The 16,370-nt window shown below is 38.0% G+C and overlaps 1 protein-coding gene across 1 annotated transcript in view; it reads right to left on the minus strand.

Moving 5' to 3' along the window:
* The window catches only part of LOC308217912 (outer dynein arm-docking complex subunit 2-like), a gene marked incomplete at its 3' end in the record, with an annotated part of 52,338 nt that extends 37,547 nt beyond the window's left edge, over positions 1–14,791 (minus strand). The window contains exons 1-6 of the mRNA XM_080611398.1: positions 14,669–14,791; positions 14,177–14,386; positions 13,781–14,017; positions 12,293–12,403; positions 11,336–11,490; positions 5,374–5,616 (exon numbers count right to left, since the gene is read on the minus strand). Coding sequence (XP_080467524.1) covers positions 5,374–5,616; positions 11,336–11,490; positions 12,293–12,403; positions 13,781–14,017; positions 14,177–14,386; positions 14,669–14,776 — 1,064 coding nt within the window. The 5' untranslated portion in view covers positions 14,777–14,791. The remainder of the gene's footprint in view (positions 1–5,373; positions 5,617–11,335; positions 11,491–12,292; positions 12,404–13,780; positions 14,018–14,176; positions 14,387–14,668) is intronic.
* Positions 14,792–16,370: the final 1,579 nt, after the last annotated feature.

A 16,370-nucleotide genomic window follows, 5' to 3' on the forward strand; every position in this document is an offset into this window, starting at 1 on the left:
CTGCTATAAAAGCAAAGGGAACACTAAAATAAATGGCCCTGAAAAAATGTTTCCTCTATAAAAGTGCTTAGACATTAGTTTCTTTTCTATGCGAAAAATCCTTTTTAAAGTGGACAAAAATACACATTTTCATGTCTTTAGAAATAAACAACAAAAAAAAAGGAAGAGATGGGGAAATATACCTGTATATCTTGCAAATTTCAGCTCTGATGGCATAATGCTAAGCAATATTCTGAGTTGCTTTTGTATATGGCTTTTGTATCTTCCTCAGATTTATTATAACATTATTAGCAGGATGCTGTAATAAGCTACTTACCACATTAAATACATGCAAACATACCTTAAAATTTACTATCGTTGGCATTCAGTTCTGTAATGATCCATGGTTAGTACATTAATCACTCTGTGTTTACATTCATGTAATGATATATTTTATGGTAGTTTTTTGACATTATGATGATAAAATTAAACTACAGTTAAATCTGCATTAAGCCACCACGACTGTTAAAGGACAGGTCTTTTAATAAAGATATGGAGCATTTTCTTTGAAAGCTGAAGGGAATCTTATATAAGCTGAAATAATGTGATATTTAGTTGATAGTAAAAATGTCAATATTTCACAAAGTTTAAATATTTAAATGCTTTATAGAATAGCTGAACTGTATGCATGTAATGTATCTAATGTACAGAACACTATTAGTAGGCAAAATCTTAACAGGCATGAAAGTCACCTAAAGTAGAAATAAAAACTTTATTATATGTAATTGCTGTCTGGTGTTTCCCTATAAGTAACACAACAACATATAAATACGCAGAGTTAAGAAGCAAGAGGCCAGATTCTGAATTCTTGTGCCTCTATACCTTAACAGGACAGAGGCATCTCCCAACAGACCTGGACCAAGATGGCCAGCTGGCCTCCTCTGATTCAAAGCTCTGTGCCTTGTCATAGACTGCTCTTATTTGATCATTGATATATTTAGAACAAGGTGTAGATTATTCTGCTCCTTCAAAATAACCAAGAATAGTTGTATTGGCAGTTAGAATTAGCTGGAGTGAAAGGGTGCTTCTATCATGTACTCTTGTCCTGGTCAGATACAATTAGAGCACAGGTGAAGGGGTATGCAGCTGACATCACTTTTACAAAAAGGTAACTGGAAGGTGTTAAACATGGTATATACAAAAAAAAAGGTATATACAAACCATCTTCCTGGTATCCCCACAGAACAGCTGATGTAAGGTGTACATAGAATATGCCTTATAGACAAATAATATTAATGCAATAAAACCCATTTAGAGAGTTCGTAATGTCTAGGTTGCAGGGAACTAGTATTTGCCGTTTGACCAGTGCAGATAATTTAACAAGATTTTTTTTTTTAGAACGTTTGTTGGTTGTTTACAATCAACAGTTGCTTAATAGACTTTTCACTTAATTTTATTTAAGAACCTTGATATCATGACATCACTGAATATCATGAGATCTCTGTACAAGACATGGGTCACAATTATAAAAATTTACTTCTTTTTTTTATATATCTGAAACTAGCAATGCCGTTAATCTGAAATAGTACTGATCTCTCAAATTCAAACTTAATATTGAACATTTCCAGTAGAAACTTTAACATGAATTTCTTAAACACACATACATATGCACAGCCTAGACATCTGTTTGTCATATCTACCATCTTTCTTTCTTACAATGTTATTTGCCAGAACTTTTGAGAACTCTGGTTTAATTGCCTGCCAATTTAGACCACAAATACAAATGTAAATAAACAAAGTTATACTGACTCTGTATTGCGCTCACTGTAAGATTATAGGGTTTAATTCTGGCAGAATGTAATCTCGTCTTTTTTGAAACCACAATTTAGCATGTTTCTTAAAACTTTCACTAGTTACTGTGGACTGATTTGATAAATAGTATTATATACCAATGTCTCAAACTCCATCTGTTTGGCTAAAATAATTGTACATTTTAGTTTTTAAGATTCCAAACACTCAGTTTTGAATGCTAGAGATTAAGTCTATGGATTTTCAAATTAAAATGGCAAATGATAATCTAATGGCAGTTAAAGAATAAGCACTAGTCCTCTTAGTAAGAGAAAATGAGTAATGCAAAAAGTTCCTCAAAAAGACAAATGTACATAAAAGATGTATGCAGCAGCATCCCTGCCAGTAGCTGCGCAGCAGACTTGAGTATGCAGAACAGCTTCACGCTGTCCACAAAACAGTAAGGAAGTTCAGTCACATAGTTATGCTTTTTGTAAAATAAGTCAACTTATTTTTTGCTGTGAGAGAAGCTGGATGCTGTTCTTTAATTTACATAGCTCAATAGAGTCAATAAGAATCACTTAATGGCTTGAAGTTGCCCTAAAGTAAAGGTTTGATGCAGAAAAGTAACATTGTTGTAACTTCCACTCAGCAGCTGTAGAAGTTAAAGTGTCAACTAGTAAACATGGCAGAGACAAAATACGTAGATGTAGAAGCTGTAGATCCACCTTTGCCAATCTACTTGTCCCTCTTTTTCAGTGCAGGCTTTCTCCATAGAACATATGCTAAACGTACAATATTTCTCTCAGAAGTTAACTGCACTGCTTCATTGAATGCTTCTCTCTTTTTTTTAATAATCCATATTATTATATTATTTCTCATATTAATCCCATCGTCTTCCTTACATACCCTTGAATCATTCACAGAAACTACATGAGCACCAGTCTCAGTCTGTCTGGTTTCCACATACCTACTGCTGCAAGTATAACCACATTCAAAATAGAAGACTGCTCAACTGAATATTTGGTCTGTAAGCCCCACTTTGTTAAACACACAGCTAATAAAATGTAAGAATATATCTGAAAATTCTCAATCCTTATGAGGGCTTGATACTGTCTTTAAATTTTCCTGCTTTGTTCTGTATTTCTGCTACATATGAAAGTCAATGATAGCAGAATCCAGAAAAATCATCACAGTTTTCAGAATTTCTGTAGTGCTAAATTAAAAAAGTAACTCTTTAAGCAGTTCTTGTCTGTAACAGATGACAAAGAAAACAAGCCTCAAGACCCATCAGCCAAATTTGTCAGGAGAAAAGCTAATAGTAGAGAACAACTTATCTAGAAACCTTGAAGCCATTTGGAGGAATAAGTAATTATGAAATAAGCAATGTAATAAGGATCCAGCCAGATGAACCAGGAATACCAGAAACAGCAAAGCACCAACCTGCAATGGGAAGTTCTCATCACTCATCATTAAGTATCATGTATATACTTCAAGGCTACAAGTGGCCTGGCTTTGCTTCTTTCTAGAAGACAATCCTGGCACATCTCTACATCCTTGTTAAGATCTATCCTTTTGCTTAAGAACTTCAGAAAATATTTACAGAATGAGAAGGAACTCTGCAGTAGCTTCTAACAAGTCTACTTATTGTTTTAGTCCCAAAATCTGTAAATTCCATAAAACAGCCTATGTATCTTCATGTCTTCAGTCACTGACTCTTCCCAAAAAGGAGAGTAGTTTGGATGAGGAGCTACAATTTCAATTCCTGTTGTATTATCTGACAGGAAGAGAAGGCAGAGGAATGGATGTCCCTTTTTTTTTTTTTGGGGGGGGGTGAGGTGCTCTTAACTCTGTGAGAGGCAGAGCTCCCAACCAAGCAATCATTAAATATGTGAAAAGTCTCTGGTGTCAATGCTCTGGTGTCAAATGTTTTAACTAAGTATTGTTTTTAAATACCTTGATGGATTGGTATCAAACTTATATACAACTGGATGAATCATGCCATGGGAAAAGACAGCAGCATTATCTCTTCTAGTACTACAAGTCTAACCAGCACAATAGAATCATAGAATCATAGAATCAATCAGATTGGAAATGACCTTTAAGATCATCAAGTCCAACCATTCACCCAGCTACATATCACAGTCTTGCTAACAATAGTATAACAGTTTTTCTGTATTAATAAAGTACTCTTGATCCAAGATCTTATTTACTTTGTCAATGTTTAAAAATATTTTTAAAAACATTTTGAAAGTTGAGAACCTTCAATAGAGAATTTTTTCAGATGAACCAAATCTGACATTTGATTCCTTTGTTCACTCTTTGCAAACTCTGTAAAATTTTGATTCAAACAACCTGTACTCTTTCCTTCTTAAAAACAAGATGGACTTTGTTCTATCACAATTTCAGCAACATATTTTATTATTTGTGCTTATACTGACCACATTCCAGTATGAAGGTATCCATGGACACTACAAGTAACAGTCCTGAGTATTGGAGAATCTCTGAGGCTTGATAAATACAAATTTGTATTTATTGGCACTCAAATTTCTCAGTTGGTTCACAACACTAATTCTGTAAGGTTAATATAGTACTCCAAAGGCTGATTTTTAGTAAGGTATGTTGTGAAAGTGATTTCATTTATTTATACTGTTATGCTACATGGCTAACTGTTCACACAACTCATGTTTACAGTTGTGTACCATCTAGCCTTTTGCCACTGGGTGACAGCCAAAGCATGAAAACAAAAGCCCTATTCAGAAAAGGAATTCCCTGCACTGCTATATGAATATCAAGTGAATTATGCAAATCAGAACAGGAGGAGCTTCATAAAACTCTCTTTCTGACCTTCCTTATGTACAGGGAGAGAAATATGCCATGAATCTTGAAGTAAATATCCCTGTAAGGGAACAGTAAGCACAGTAAATGTCAACCTCAGCATTTATCTGAAACACTTAATCATAAAACTCAAGGATCTTTTTAATTTGCACAAATCCACATCAAAAAACCAAAGAAAGCACTGACCCTCTCAGCAAAAAGTGAGCCTTTTTCTTTGGTTCTGCATAGCAATAAGAGGGGAGAAAAGAGTACAAAGTCTGAGTTCATAAAAGGAATGATGGAAAGGGAAGAAACAGATAAAATACAAATAATACTCTACTTCAAAATTTTTAGAAGTATTTTTCATTACAGCAAATGTGCATATCTCCTTTTAGAATTACTTTCTCTAATTTAGGCTATTATTTATGATGTGAGAACAGATGTAAAAGGAGAAGGCAAAACAGGTATCTATTACATAGCACTTTAAAATGGTGCTCTGTAACTTTGAATTTTAACTTTAAGACAAATCAAAACCTTTACTAAAGGTTTATCTGATCTTCCACAAAATGTAAAGGCTTTATGTTCTACATACTTCCTTTATTATTATTATTATTAAACATATAGCATATTTTACAGTAGAATGTAACTAACCCACACATCCCTGTGGAAAACAAAAAGTAAAGTCCTTTAAAGTTAGATTTTAAATGAGATTAGGATGATTATATTTGTGCCAGAATTACTTTTTTTTTTCCTTCAAAATTCAGAATGCTATGAATATGAAAAGCTTACCTCATACTTTCAGGTTCTGTTGCACAAGCTCCCACTGTTTTGGCGACATTCACAAGTAATGCCTGATTGGTTCCAGTAAGTAACTTCACTAGACGTGGTATTCCTTCACATGCACGGATAGTATTTCGATTTACTGTCTCCTGGCAACATTCTCCAAGTGCTCCAACGATATTTACAAGGACGTCTTCAGGCTGATCAGTAAGCAGTCCTACCAAAGTTTCAATGACTTTATATTCCCGAAATCTAAAAAACAGCAATAAAACCAAAGTTGGTATTTTCAGTATGTTACTGTTATAAGTTTAATTTTATAATATAGTTTACATTGTACTCTATTATAATTGAAGTACAATGTTTAATTTCTGTATGTAAATTAGCTTGTTGAAGAAATCACAATGCAGATAAACTACTAGTTCTTGAAAGTGTGACATTATCATCGTTTAACCCCTGCTGGCAACTAAGCACCATACAGCTGCTTGCTCACTCCTCCCTGCAGTGGGATGGGGAAAAAAATTAGAAGGGTGAAAGTGAGAAAACTCATGGGTTGAGATAAAGCAAAAGCTGTGCGCAAAAGCTGTGCGCAAAAGCTGTGCACAAGATCAAAATAAGGAATTAATTCACTACTTCTATCACAGACAGGTGTTCAGCCATCTCTAGGAAAACAAGGTTCCATCACGAGTTCTTTGGGAAGACAAACACCATCACTCTAAATATCCCACCTTTCTACCCTTCCTTCTTATTCCCCCAGCTTTATGTAGTATGAGATAACTCTTTGGTCAGTTGAAGTCAGTTGTCCTGGCTGTGTCCCCTCCCAGTGTGCAACCAGACTACTCACTGGTGGGGTGGAGTGAGAAGCAGAAAAGGCCTCAACCTCGTGTAAGCACTGCTCAGCAGCAATCATAGAATCATAGAATAGTTAGGGTTCAAAAGGACCTTAAGATCATCGAGTTCCAATCCCCCTGCCATGGGCAGGGTCACCTCTCACTAAACCATGCCACCCAAGGCTCTGTTCAACCTGGCCTTGAACGCCATTTGCACATACATTTAATGTTGCCCATAAATTATTATGCTGTTACTGATATTTATGAAAGAAATTCAGTGGAAAGCCATCACTTATTTACAATGGATGTTCTAAAAAATAGATGCTCAATATTTGTCTTTTGCTAACGTTTTTTTGCATCTGCTTCATAAATTTATTATAAATGTGCTTTTACTAAAAGATTTTCAGTCATACCATTGATTTAATTGCACCATGCATAAGTAGAGCAACCTGATACGTTGGACAAAATTCCTGATGGATATTATTTTTTAAAAAAATCTAATTTTGAGAACTTTCTTCAAAACTCTTGGGCTTCTCTGCAGTACTTTCAGGGAACTTCATACCTTTTATCTGACAGTAGACTATAAAACCATTGAATTGCTGAGGTTTGGAAGGTTGTCTAACCAACTTGCTTCTCAAACCAGGGTCAACACTGACTTCAGAGCAGGTTGCTCAGGGCCGTTTCCCACCAGATCTTGAAAATGCTTGGGAACAGACATTCCACTCTGTGCAGCCTCTTCAGATTCATAGAATCCTAGAATAGTTAGGGTTGGAAAGGACCTTAAGATCATCAAGTTCCAACCCCCCTGCCATGGGCAGGGACACCTCACACTAAACCATGTCACCCAAGGCCTCATCCAACCTGGCCTTGAACACCGCCAGGGATGGAGCATTCACAACTTCCCTGGGCAACCCATTCCAGTGTCTCACCACCCTCACAGTAAAGAACTTCCTCCTTATATCCAATCTAAACTTCCCCTGTCTAAGTTTGAACCCGTTACCCCTTGTTCTACCACTACAGTCCCTAAAGAAGAGTCCCTCCCCAGCATCCCTATAGCCCCCCCTTCAGATACTGGAAGGCTGCTATGAGGTCTCCACACAATCTTCTCCAGGCTGAACAGCCCCAACTTCCTCAGCCTATCTTCATACAGGAGGTGCTTCAGTCCCCTGATCATCCTCGCGGCCCTCCTCTGGACTTGTTCCAACAGTTCCATGTCCTTTTTATGTTGAGGACACCAGCACTGCACACAATACTCCAAGTGAAGTCTCACAAGAGCAGAGTAGAGGAGCAGGATCACCTCCTTCGACCTGCTGGCCACGCTCCTCTTGATGCAGCCCAGGATACGGTTGGCTTTCTGGGCTGAGAGTGCACACTGAAGCTGGCTTATGTTCAGTTTCTCATCAACAAACACCCCCAAGTCCTTTTCTCTGCAGGGCTGCTCTGAATTTCTTCTCTGCCCAACCTGTAGCTGTGCCTGAGATTGCTCCGACCCAGGTGTAGGACCTTGCACTTGGCATGGTTAAACTTCATCAGGTTGGCATCAGCCCACCTCACAAGCATGTCAAGGTCCCACTGCATGGCATTCCTTCCCTCCAGCGTATCAATCGAACCACACAGCTTGGTGTCATCAGCAAACTCGCTGAGGGCGCACTCAATCCCACTGTCCATGTCACCGACAAAGATGTTGAACAGGACCAGTTCCAACACCGATCCAGGAGGGACACCACTCATTACTGTTTTCCAACTGGACATCAAGCCATTGACCACAACTCTGCGTGCGGCCATCCAGCCAGTTCTTTACCCACCGAGTGGTCCACCCATCAAATTGATGTCTTTCCACTTTAGAGACAAGGATGTCGTGTGGGACAGTGTCGAACGCTTTACACAAATCCAGGTAGATGACATCAACTGCTCTACCCCTGTCCCTCAGTTCCGTAGCCCCATCATAGAAGGCCACCAAATTGGTCAGGCAGGATTTCCCCTTAGTGAAGCCATGCTGGCTGTCACCAAGCACCTCCTTGTTTTTCATATGCCTTAGCATGCCTTCCAAGAGAATCTGCTCCAAGATTTTGCCAAGCACAGAGGTGAGACTGACTGGTTTGTAATTCCCTGGGTCATCCATTTTCCCCTTCTTGAAAATGGGGGTTATATTTCCCTTTTTCCAGTCGTCAGGAACTTCACCTGACTGCCATGATTTTTCAAATATGATGGACAGTGGCTTAGCAACTTCATTTGCCAGCTCCTTCAGGACCCGCGGATGGATTTTGCCAGGTCCCATGGACTTGTGTACGTTCAGGTTCTTAAGATGGTCTAGAACCAGATCCTCTTCTACAGTGGGCCTAGATTCTTCATTCTCACAGTCCCTGTGTCTGCCTTCCAAGACTTGGGTGGTGTGGTCAGAGCATTTGCCAGTGAAGACTGAGGCAAAGAAGTCATTAAGAACCTCAGCCTTCTCCAAATCCTGGGTAGCCAGTTCTCCTGATACCTTCTGGAGGGGGCCTGTGTTGTCCCTAGTCTGTTTTTAATTCATTATGTACCTATAGAATCACTTCCTATTATCCTTAACATCCCTAGCCAAGTTTAATTCTAACTGGGCCTTAGCTTCCCTAACCTTTTCCCTAGCTTCCCGGACAACATCCCCGTATTCTTCTCAGGCTGCCTGTCCTTGCTTCCACCTTTTATAAGCCTCTTTTTTCCTTTGAATTTTCCTGAGCAGCTCCTTATCCATCCAAGGAGGTCTCCTGGCCCTCCTGCTGCACTTCCTTCTAGTTGGGATGCATCACTCCTGAGCTCGTAGTAGGTGATCCTTGAATATCAACCAACAGTCTTGGGGCCCCCTGCCCTCTAGGGCTATATCCCACGGGACCTTACTAAGCAGGTTCCTGAAGAGGCCAAAGTCTGCTCTCTTGAAGTCCAGGGCAGTGAGCTTGCTGCACGCTTTTCTCACTGTCCTGAGCATCTTGAATTCAACCATCTCATGATTGCTGCAACCAAGGCTGCCCTGGAGCATCAAATCATAGAATAGTTAGGGTTGGAAAGGACCTTAAGATCATCTAGTCCAAATGCCCCTGTCATGGGCAGGGACACTTCACAGAAAACCAGGTCGCCCAAGCCTCTGTCCAGCCTGGCTTTGAACACTGCCAGGGATGAAGCACTGACCACTTCCTTGGGCAACCTGTTCCGGTGCCTCACCACCCTCACAGTAAAGAATATTTTCCTTATATCTAACCTGAACTTCTCCTGTACTAGTTTGAAGCCATTACCCCTTGTCCTACCACTACAGTCCCTAATGAAGAGACTCTGTGGCATCTCTGTAGGCGCCCTTCAGATATTGGAAGGCTGTTATGAGGTCACCATGCAGCCTTCTCTTCTCCAGGCTGAACAGCCCCAATAATCCGTTGTACATGTGTCTTTTCTTTCATACAGAAGATATAATATTTTTTATATTTTGATGGCAGAACTAGCACTGCTTCAATAAAAGTTAATCTTTCCAATCTGGTTTATCAGTATAACAATTAGAGTAACTGAGGAATAAGAAACTATCATTTTTCATCATTCAAGTCTTTGCTTAGAGAGAAATTTTTCTGTGTTTGCTATAACTTGGAAATATCTATTTTTTTCAAGAGAAAACATCAACAGCATGAAAAAAGAGCAGCAAAGCAAAAAAAACAATTTAAAAAAAGCCCTGATTTTCTCTGGCTACTTTATCTGTGTTACACATCCGCTGCTTCCCAGATGGAAGGGTGTGAGCCGGCTCTGGAATGGGCAGGCTATGCTCTGACAGAGCTGTTGGCTCAGGCCATCTTGTGTCCAGAAACAGTACGGTTGCTTGCATGCAAACCAGAATCTGAGCTAGCTAGTCCAAGTATCAGCTCACTGCTGAGTCAGAACATCTCAGCAATGTACTTCAGGTATAGGAAATACCATAGAGTAGTTCAAAGATACATGCAGGAAACAGCAGAGTTCGATAGTTCTAGCTTCATGCCAGACTCAAGCTCATCCCTCTAGATCTACTTATGTGTTCTCATATTATCCTTCCTCCCTGTCCTGCAGTGTCCTCCCATCCTGAGTTTGGGTAGAGTTTACTGCTTCAGACTCAGCACTACATGATACATGAATGCAGCTCAAGCCTGGAGCTGTGCCTGGCTAGTAACCTTTGCAGAGCTTCAAGCACTTGCCAAAGATGTATGAGTAGCCCAGCAAAAATCTGTTTGAATTTGGCAGAATTATTTGCTACAGCTATTTATTAGTATAATAAATAAAAAAGGCTGGGGCTCATTCTCTAGCCCTGAGGAGAACAAGCACAACACAACACCCATATGGCTAAAATCTCTTACCCTCACAATTCAGGGTGGCCTCACCCATTCTGTCTAACGGAAACAATCTGTTGCCTGCACTGTTTTCAAGGAGTGTCTGGGCACTGTCTGAAGGAGCACTTGCTGGCACTGACCAAACTGTGTAAGGGACTGTCATAAAAAGTTAAACAGTATGGAGAAACACAACATAGTGCCTTAACCCTGAAAGGTTTGGCCCAGTTTATTTTACCAGTACAGAGGGAGCCATTCAGTCCATCTCATCACTTACTGATCCAGAACCCGGATTTCTTTGTGCAGATACCCAAAGCCCACAGAAAAGAATATATCATTCTGAAAACAGGTCACTGTGCAAACAAGAATGCAAAAAGCAGCGGAGTATGTAAAGACCATGGCTTTGTATACCAACAGCTTGGGAACTCATTTGGAACAGTAAAAAGCCAGACTATAAACCCTTATTACTAGATTCTTCGTGATTTTTATCCATCAGTAATCTATCATATCTGCTAGTCCAGCACAGTAAACTACAGAGAGAGTGGGGATATGAGATACACCTATGTATTAAACATTTAGTATGTAATAGTACCCCTCCTGATTCATTGTCCTGTATCTTAACTGAGGCACCAATTGTCCCCATTGACTCTTAAGATGCTAGGAACTTGATGCTATCTATCTCCACTGTACTCTGATGAGGTCAGGTGGCACTATGAAACCAGAGCTGAAAGCCCAACGTATTCTAAAGTATGTTTTTGAAGAGTCATGACATAACAATTTTGAAAACTATAGAGGCCCATAAAATCAAAACATAATAATGTAAAATTAAATTCTTACTTTGCCACATTTTCTTCACTGATTGCACATTTCCAGATTGCTCCTGTCACAGCTGCTAGAAGTTGTTTGTTTTCAGAGTTAGCAAGCAGAACAGATAGTGGCTGTAGACCTCCATGCTGTCTAACCAGGTCACGTGTTTCTTTATCTTCTGCACACTGTACAAGAAAAATTAAATATATATACAATGTGAAATGTTAAAATTATTTCTTCAAAAGCTAGATGTATTATGTTGTAACTAGTAAAAGCTAATACAGAACAAAACATAAATATTATATTAAAGTATCTGAATATGCTAACAACTGACCAAGAGAATTTGACAGCAACTGCTCCTATATATGCAGCAGTGCTTATACTGTCACATTGTCCACTTTGTGAGCAAAAAATCCGTAAAAAAATAAAGCAGCTCTTTGCACTGTATGCCCTACCTCTCTCCATTGCTATCTGTGCAATTTAGGGCTCGTGCACAAGAAGAGCAATTAGGAATTTAATTACAGTATTAAACATGCAGCTAAAATATTCTCATATGAATTATCCAAAGACCATCAACATTTTTATAAACACATTAGAGAAACAGTAAAACTAGAAATATTAAAACTGACAACCACATGAAAACAAAGGGCTAATCCTGGAACTGATCTACTGGATGGACTCTTCATCAGGGACTGTAGTGACAGGACAAGGGGTAATGGGTTAAAACTTAAACAGGGGAAGTTTAGATTGGATATAAGGAAGAAATTCTTTACTGTGAGGGTGGTGAGGCACTGGAATGGGTTGCTCAAGGAAGTTGTGAATGCTCCATCCTTGGCGGCATTCAAGGCCGGGCTGGACAGAGCCTTGGGTGACATGGTTTAGTGTGAGGTGTCCCTGCCCATGGCAGGGGGGTTGGAACTAGATGATCTTAAGGTCCTTTCCAACCCTAACTATTCTAGGATTCTATGATTATAACAACACAATTACCTTAAATATGGCACTTGCACAATGCATCTGAAGCTCCACATGTTCACTACTCAGATTTTTCACAAGGTACTCAATCATTCCTTCTGTCTTTATTGCAAGTCTGTAACTTGGCTAAAAAGATAAACTGCATCTTTAAATCCTGAATATTAACAGTTAATAATACTAGTTACAGTAATAATACAGTGCTACAATTCTAGGCTTTGATATTGAGAAGCCTTGTACTATATTTTAAGCACAAGGCATCTGCATTGCTTTGAAAATAACTATTCTGTTCTCTAAGTTAATCAAATACATAAATTCTCTGCAGTGCTCAAATCACATTTAAAACCAGGTGCTGCAATGCTGATTTTGTAGCCACCCGGCTTAAACAGAATTCAGTATATTCTGAAAGGTATCCAAACTCCCTGCTCACAGCCAAGGAAGAAAAAGATGCTTCAAAATGGGATCATGAAGTACCCACTCACTTCAACAGATCTATTCCTAGAACGAGGTTAGAAAAAACTGTTCTTAGAATTAATTTTTTTTTGTGATCTTTTCTTCCAAATTTTAACCCACAGGCACTGTAACAGGGGACCATTATTTAAGAGAAGGAAAACATCTGTGTAAGAGATGCATTTAGTGTTATTTCCAAATTCAGCCAAATAAGAAATCTCAAAAACTTCTCCTTCTCAATACAGACTTACTGAAACTAAAATCTGCCAGGTTGCTGTCTCATGGAACATGCATAAACCTGTGCAGTTTCAGGAAGTTAATTTTGAAAATACAAAGTATTTTAAAATGTAAAATCTTTCGAAAAATCATGTCTTCCATGTTTCAAATTCACCAAGAGAACTTACGTATAATTTTTAACTTAATGTCAAGTAAGTAGTCCACAAAAAGAAAAATAACCACTCATCCTATATGGCAATGGTACATACTACTTGTATTCAAATTTAAAAACTGAATATACTCAGACCTGTGAAACCTGCAAAGGCAACCTATAAAAAAATCACATATATTGCTTTCTTCTTTTTGCAATTGGTCAGACATCATCTTACCCAATTCACAAGGACATTGTAAACCATACTGTCCTGCACTGCATTGGATCTTCTTGGCCACACCTGCAGGTTAGCTTTGCAGAATTTAAATGTACTGATTAACCAGAATATAGCATCTTAAGTTGCTAAACTTGTCAAGTATGATGAAAAAAACAAGCAAACAAAAAAAAACCCCACAAAACAAAACAAAAAACAAAACCAGGAGAAAAATAAAGCTGGTTAAGGATTTCATTTCCATATGTTTTCTTTCACAAAGAACTCCTAGCCTTTTAAATAAAAAAGATGTTGTCTTTACTTCATTACAAGCTGTGACTTTCTCAAAACACTTTGGCCACACAAAGCATGAACTTCCAGATGGATAATTGCCCTGGTTTAAGTCAAATGCATGCTTCCTTTTAGTAGCCAATTGTTTTAATGTTTAGAAATAACGCAGCTCCGTGTGTTTACTTACCATTGAGGCACATTCTTGTAGCGTCCCCACTACTGGAGTTAAGATGTTTGCATGTGAACATTTGAGCCATCTAGCTAATAATGGAATGCCACCAGCTTTATGGATTGCTGCTTTATTTTTGGTATTTTTGCTGCAGCTCCAGAGTGCCAAAGCTCCACAACGTGCCATTTCACTATCTTTTGCTTGGTATGGTATTAGACTGCTTGATCCCACTGCATCACAGTCCAACAGCCCAACCTAAAAAACCAATTTTTTAATTATCTACAGGAAAGCTTGATATTATACTGCTTTTTAATTACGGAAAAGACTACCACAAGAATCATACATACAACACCACACATTTTTTTGGACAAAAATGTGCATATGAAAAGGGTATAAATTTTAATGTCTGCTTACCAGTCTCTTGATTCCTCCATGCTGCCTAACTGTCTTTTGTGCTCGCTTAAATCTAGCAACATTAGCAATTGTTTCAGCTGCCAAACATTTTAGTTCTCTATCTGGAGTGTCCAATATTTTCACCATAATCTCTAAGCCCCCAAGATCTGCAATTGCTTGTCGGATCAGGGTATTTTGACTAATTTCCTTCAGGATTTTTAATGAACCAATCTAAATAATGGAAAATAACAAGTTAAACATTATTTAAGTATACACAAACAGAAAATTATTTAAAATTATGGGCTATCTAAAACATTTTATCTGTGAAATTGAATCAGAAGAAAGAAACTGAAAGTAAAAGAAACAGATTTTTTTAAAAAAAATCCTTTAAATCAAGAAAATACAGAAATAAGAAAATAAATCTATTTTCTTTATACTGTATTACTTTGGAAATTGAAAAAATATTCTAAAAGAAAAGATATATTCCTTGCTGTATTTGACAAAGCTACTTACCTGACATTTAATTTCTTCTGTATCAAGCAAATTAATTAACACTTCAAGACATCCAATGTCCCTGATGGCCATCTGACAAGTTTCTTGAGCCAGATTGAAATCTTTCATCGAACACAGTGCAATCACAGTAGCTGTTGGATTACCTCCCTAAAATAAACAAAAAATAAACAAATGAGTAAAGCACATTAATATAAAACATACTCTATTCAACAGTACTAGTTAAACTACTACAAAATAAGAAACATGTTAGATTATTTCAGTTCCATGGTGTTAAGTAACACAGACTTGATAAGAAATAGAATTACTGGCTTTAAGATGACAGAGGGGAGATTTAGATTAGATATTAGGGAAAAGTTCTTCACTATAAGGGTGGTGAGACACTGGCACAGGTTGCCCAGAGAAGCTGTGACTGCCCCATGCGTGGAAGTGCTCACAGCCAGGAAGATGGGGCTTTGAGCAACCTTGTCTAGTGGAAGTTATCCCTGTCCATGGCAGGGGGTTGGAACTATATGATACTTTGGGTCCCTTCCAAACCAGACTATTCTATGATTCTATGATTATGTCTCGAAATGGCACAAAGATTGGAGAAAGAATAGCACAGTGTGATAAATGACTAATATGGCTTGCTGTGAACAGGCTAGTAAATTAGGCAGTCAAGTATTGTGAGTTTTCTAAGAGTGTCTGCAGATAGGAAAAGAACACAGTGAATATACAGACATTTCAGAGAAGCTACTTGCATTCTTTGCATTGGTATTCACTCTGGAAGAAACCAAAGTGATTCCAATGTGTATCTTCAATTGTGGACATTTCAGAGGATTTTTCTGAAACTGAAGCCACTGTAGGAAATTTTTATTAGAAAACTCTGACATTGTGAAGAGTAACAAACTGCCATGATTAGACAGTATTCAACTGAGTTATAAAGGAAATGGTAAAATAGTTGATTCAGTAAAAGTGGCATTTACCCTTTCACTTCAAATTGCCCTGTTGACAATGTCCTGGGAAAAAAAAAATGTGATGTCAACTTTGAAAAGAGTTCAAGGGTTATCCAAGGCCTTTTAGCCAAATATCTGTGCCGGACAAATTGGTAGATTGTAATAAAGAATTAGCAGACATCTGTCTAAATATGATATTCTTGAAACAATATGAGAGTCACCATGGATCTGTTATTAGATCCTTTCAAAATTTACCAAGCTAGTTGATAGGTCTAACTGAACTCCATAAGGATTTTTACAAAGTCCCTCCCTGATAGCTTTTAAGGAAACTAAGCCACAATGTTATAAAAGGAAAAGTCATTGCATGGATTGAAAAGAATGACTAAAGAGTTAGAAACTGAGGATAGGAGCAAAAACTCAGTTCAATAAAGGGATACGAGTTAGTGGAGTTTCACTGATCTATGCAGAAGTTACACAATTCAACATACTTATAAACACCCTGAAAGACTGGTTATGTGATCCAGTTTATTGATATTATGATTCAGGCCCAGTTTTGACAAGCTGCTGAAGAGCTTGCTAAGCCTAAGAGGGCAATAAAACAGCACATGAGAAATGATGCACATCAGAAAAAATAATCTTTATAGATGAAATTATAGTTTTTCAGCTGTCCATTAAAAATTAGAAATGATATCCTGAAGTTAGGGTAGATGGAAATAGAAAACATAATGGAATATTAGGCAAAAAATAGTGAACAGAGAATGTCAGTATAA

The sequence above is a fragment of the Psittacula echo genome, assembly GCF_963264785.1.
Source record: "Psittacula echo genome assembly, chromosome: 2".
Classification (NCBI taxonomy): Eukaryota; Metazoa; Chordata; class Aves; order Psittaciformes; family Psittacidae; genus Psittacula; species Psittacula echo.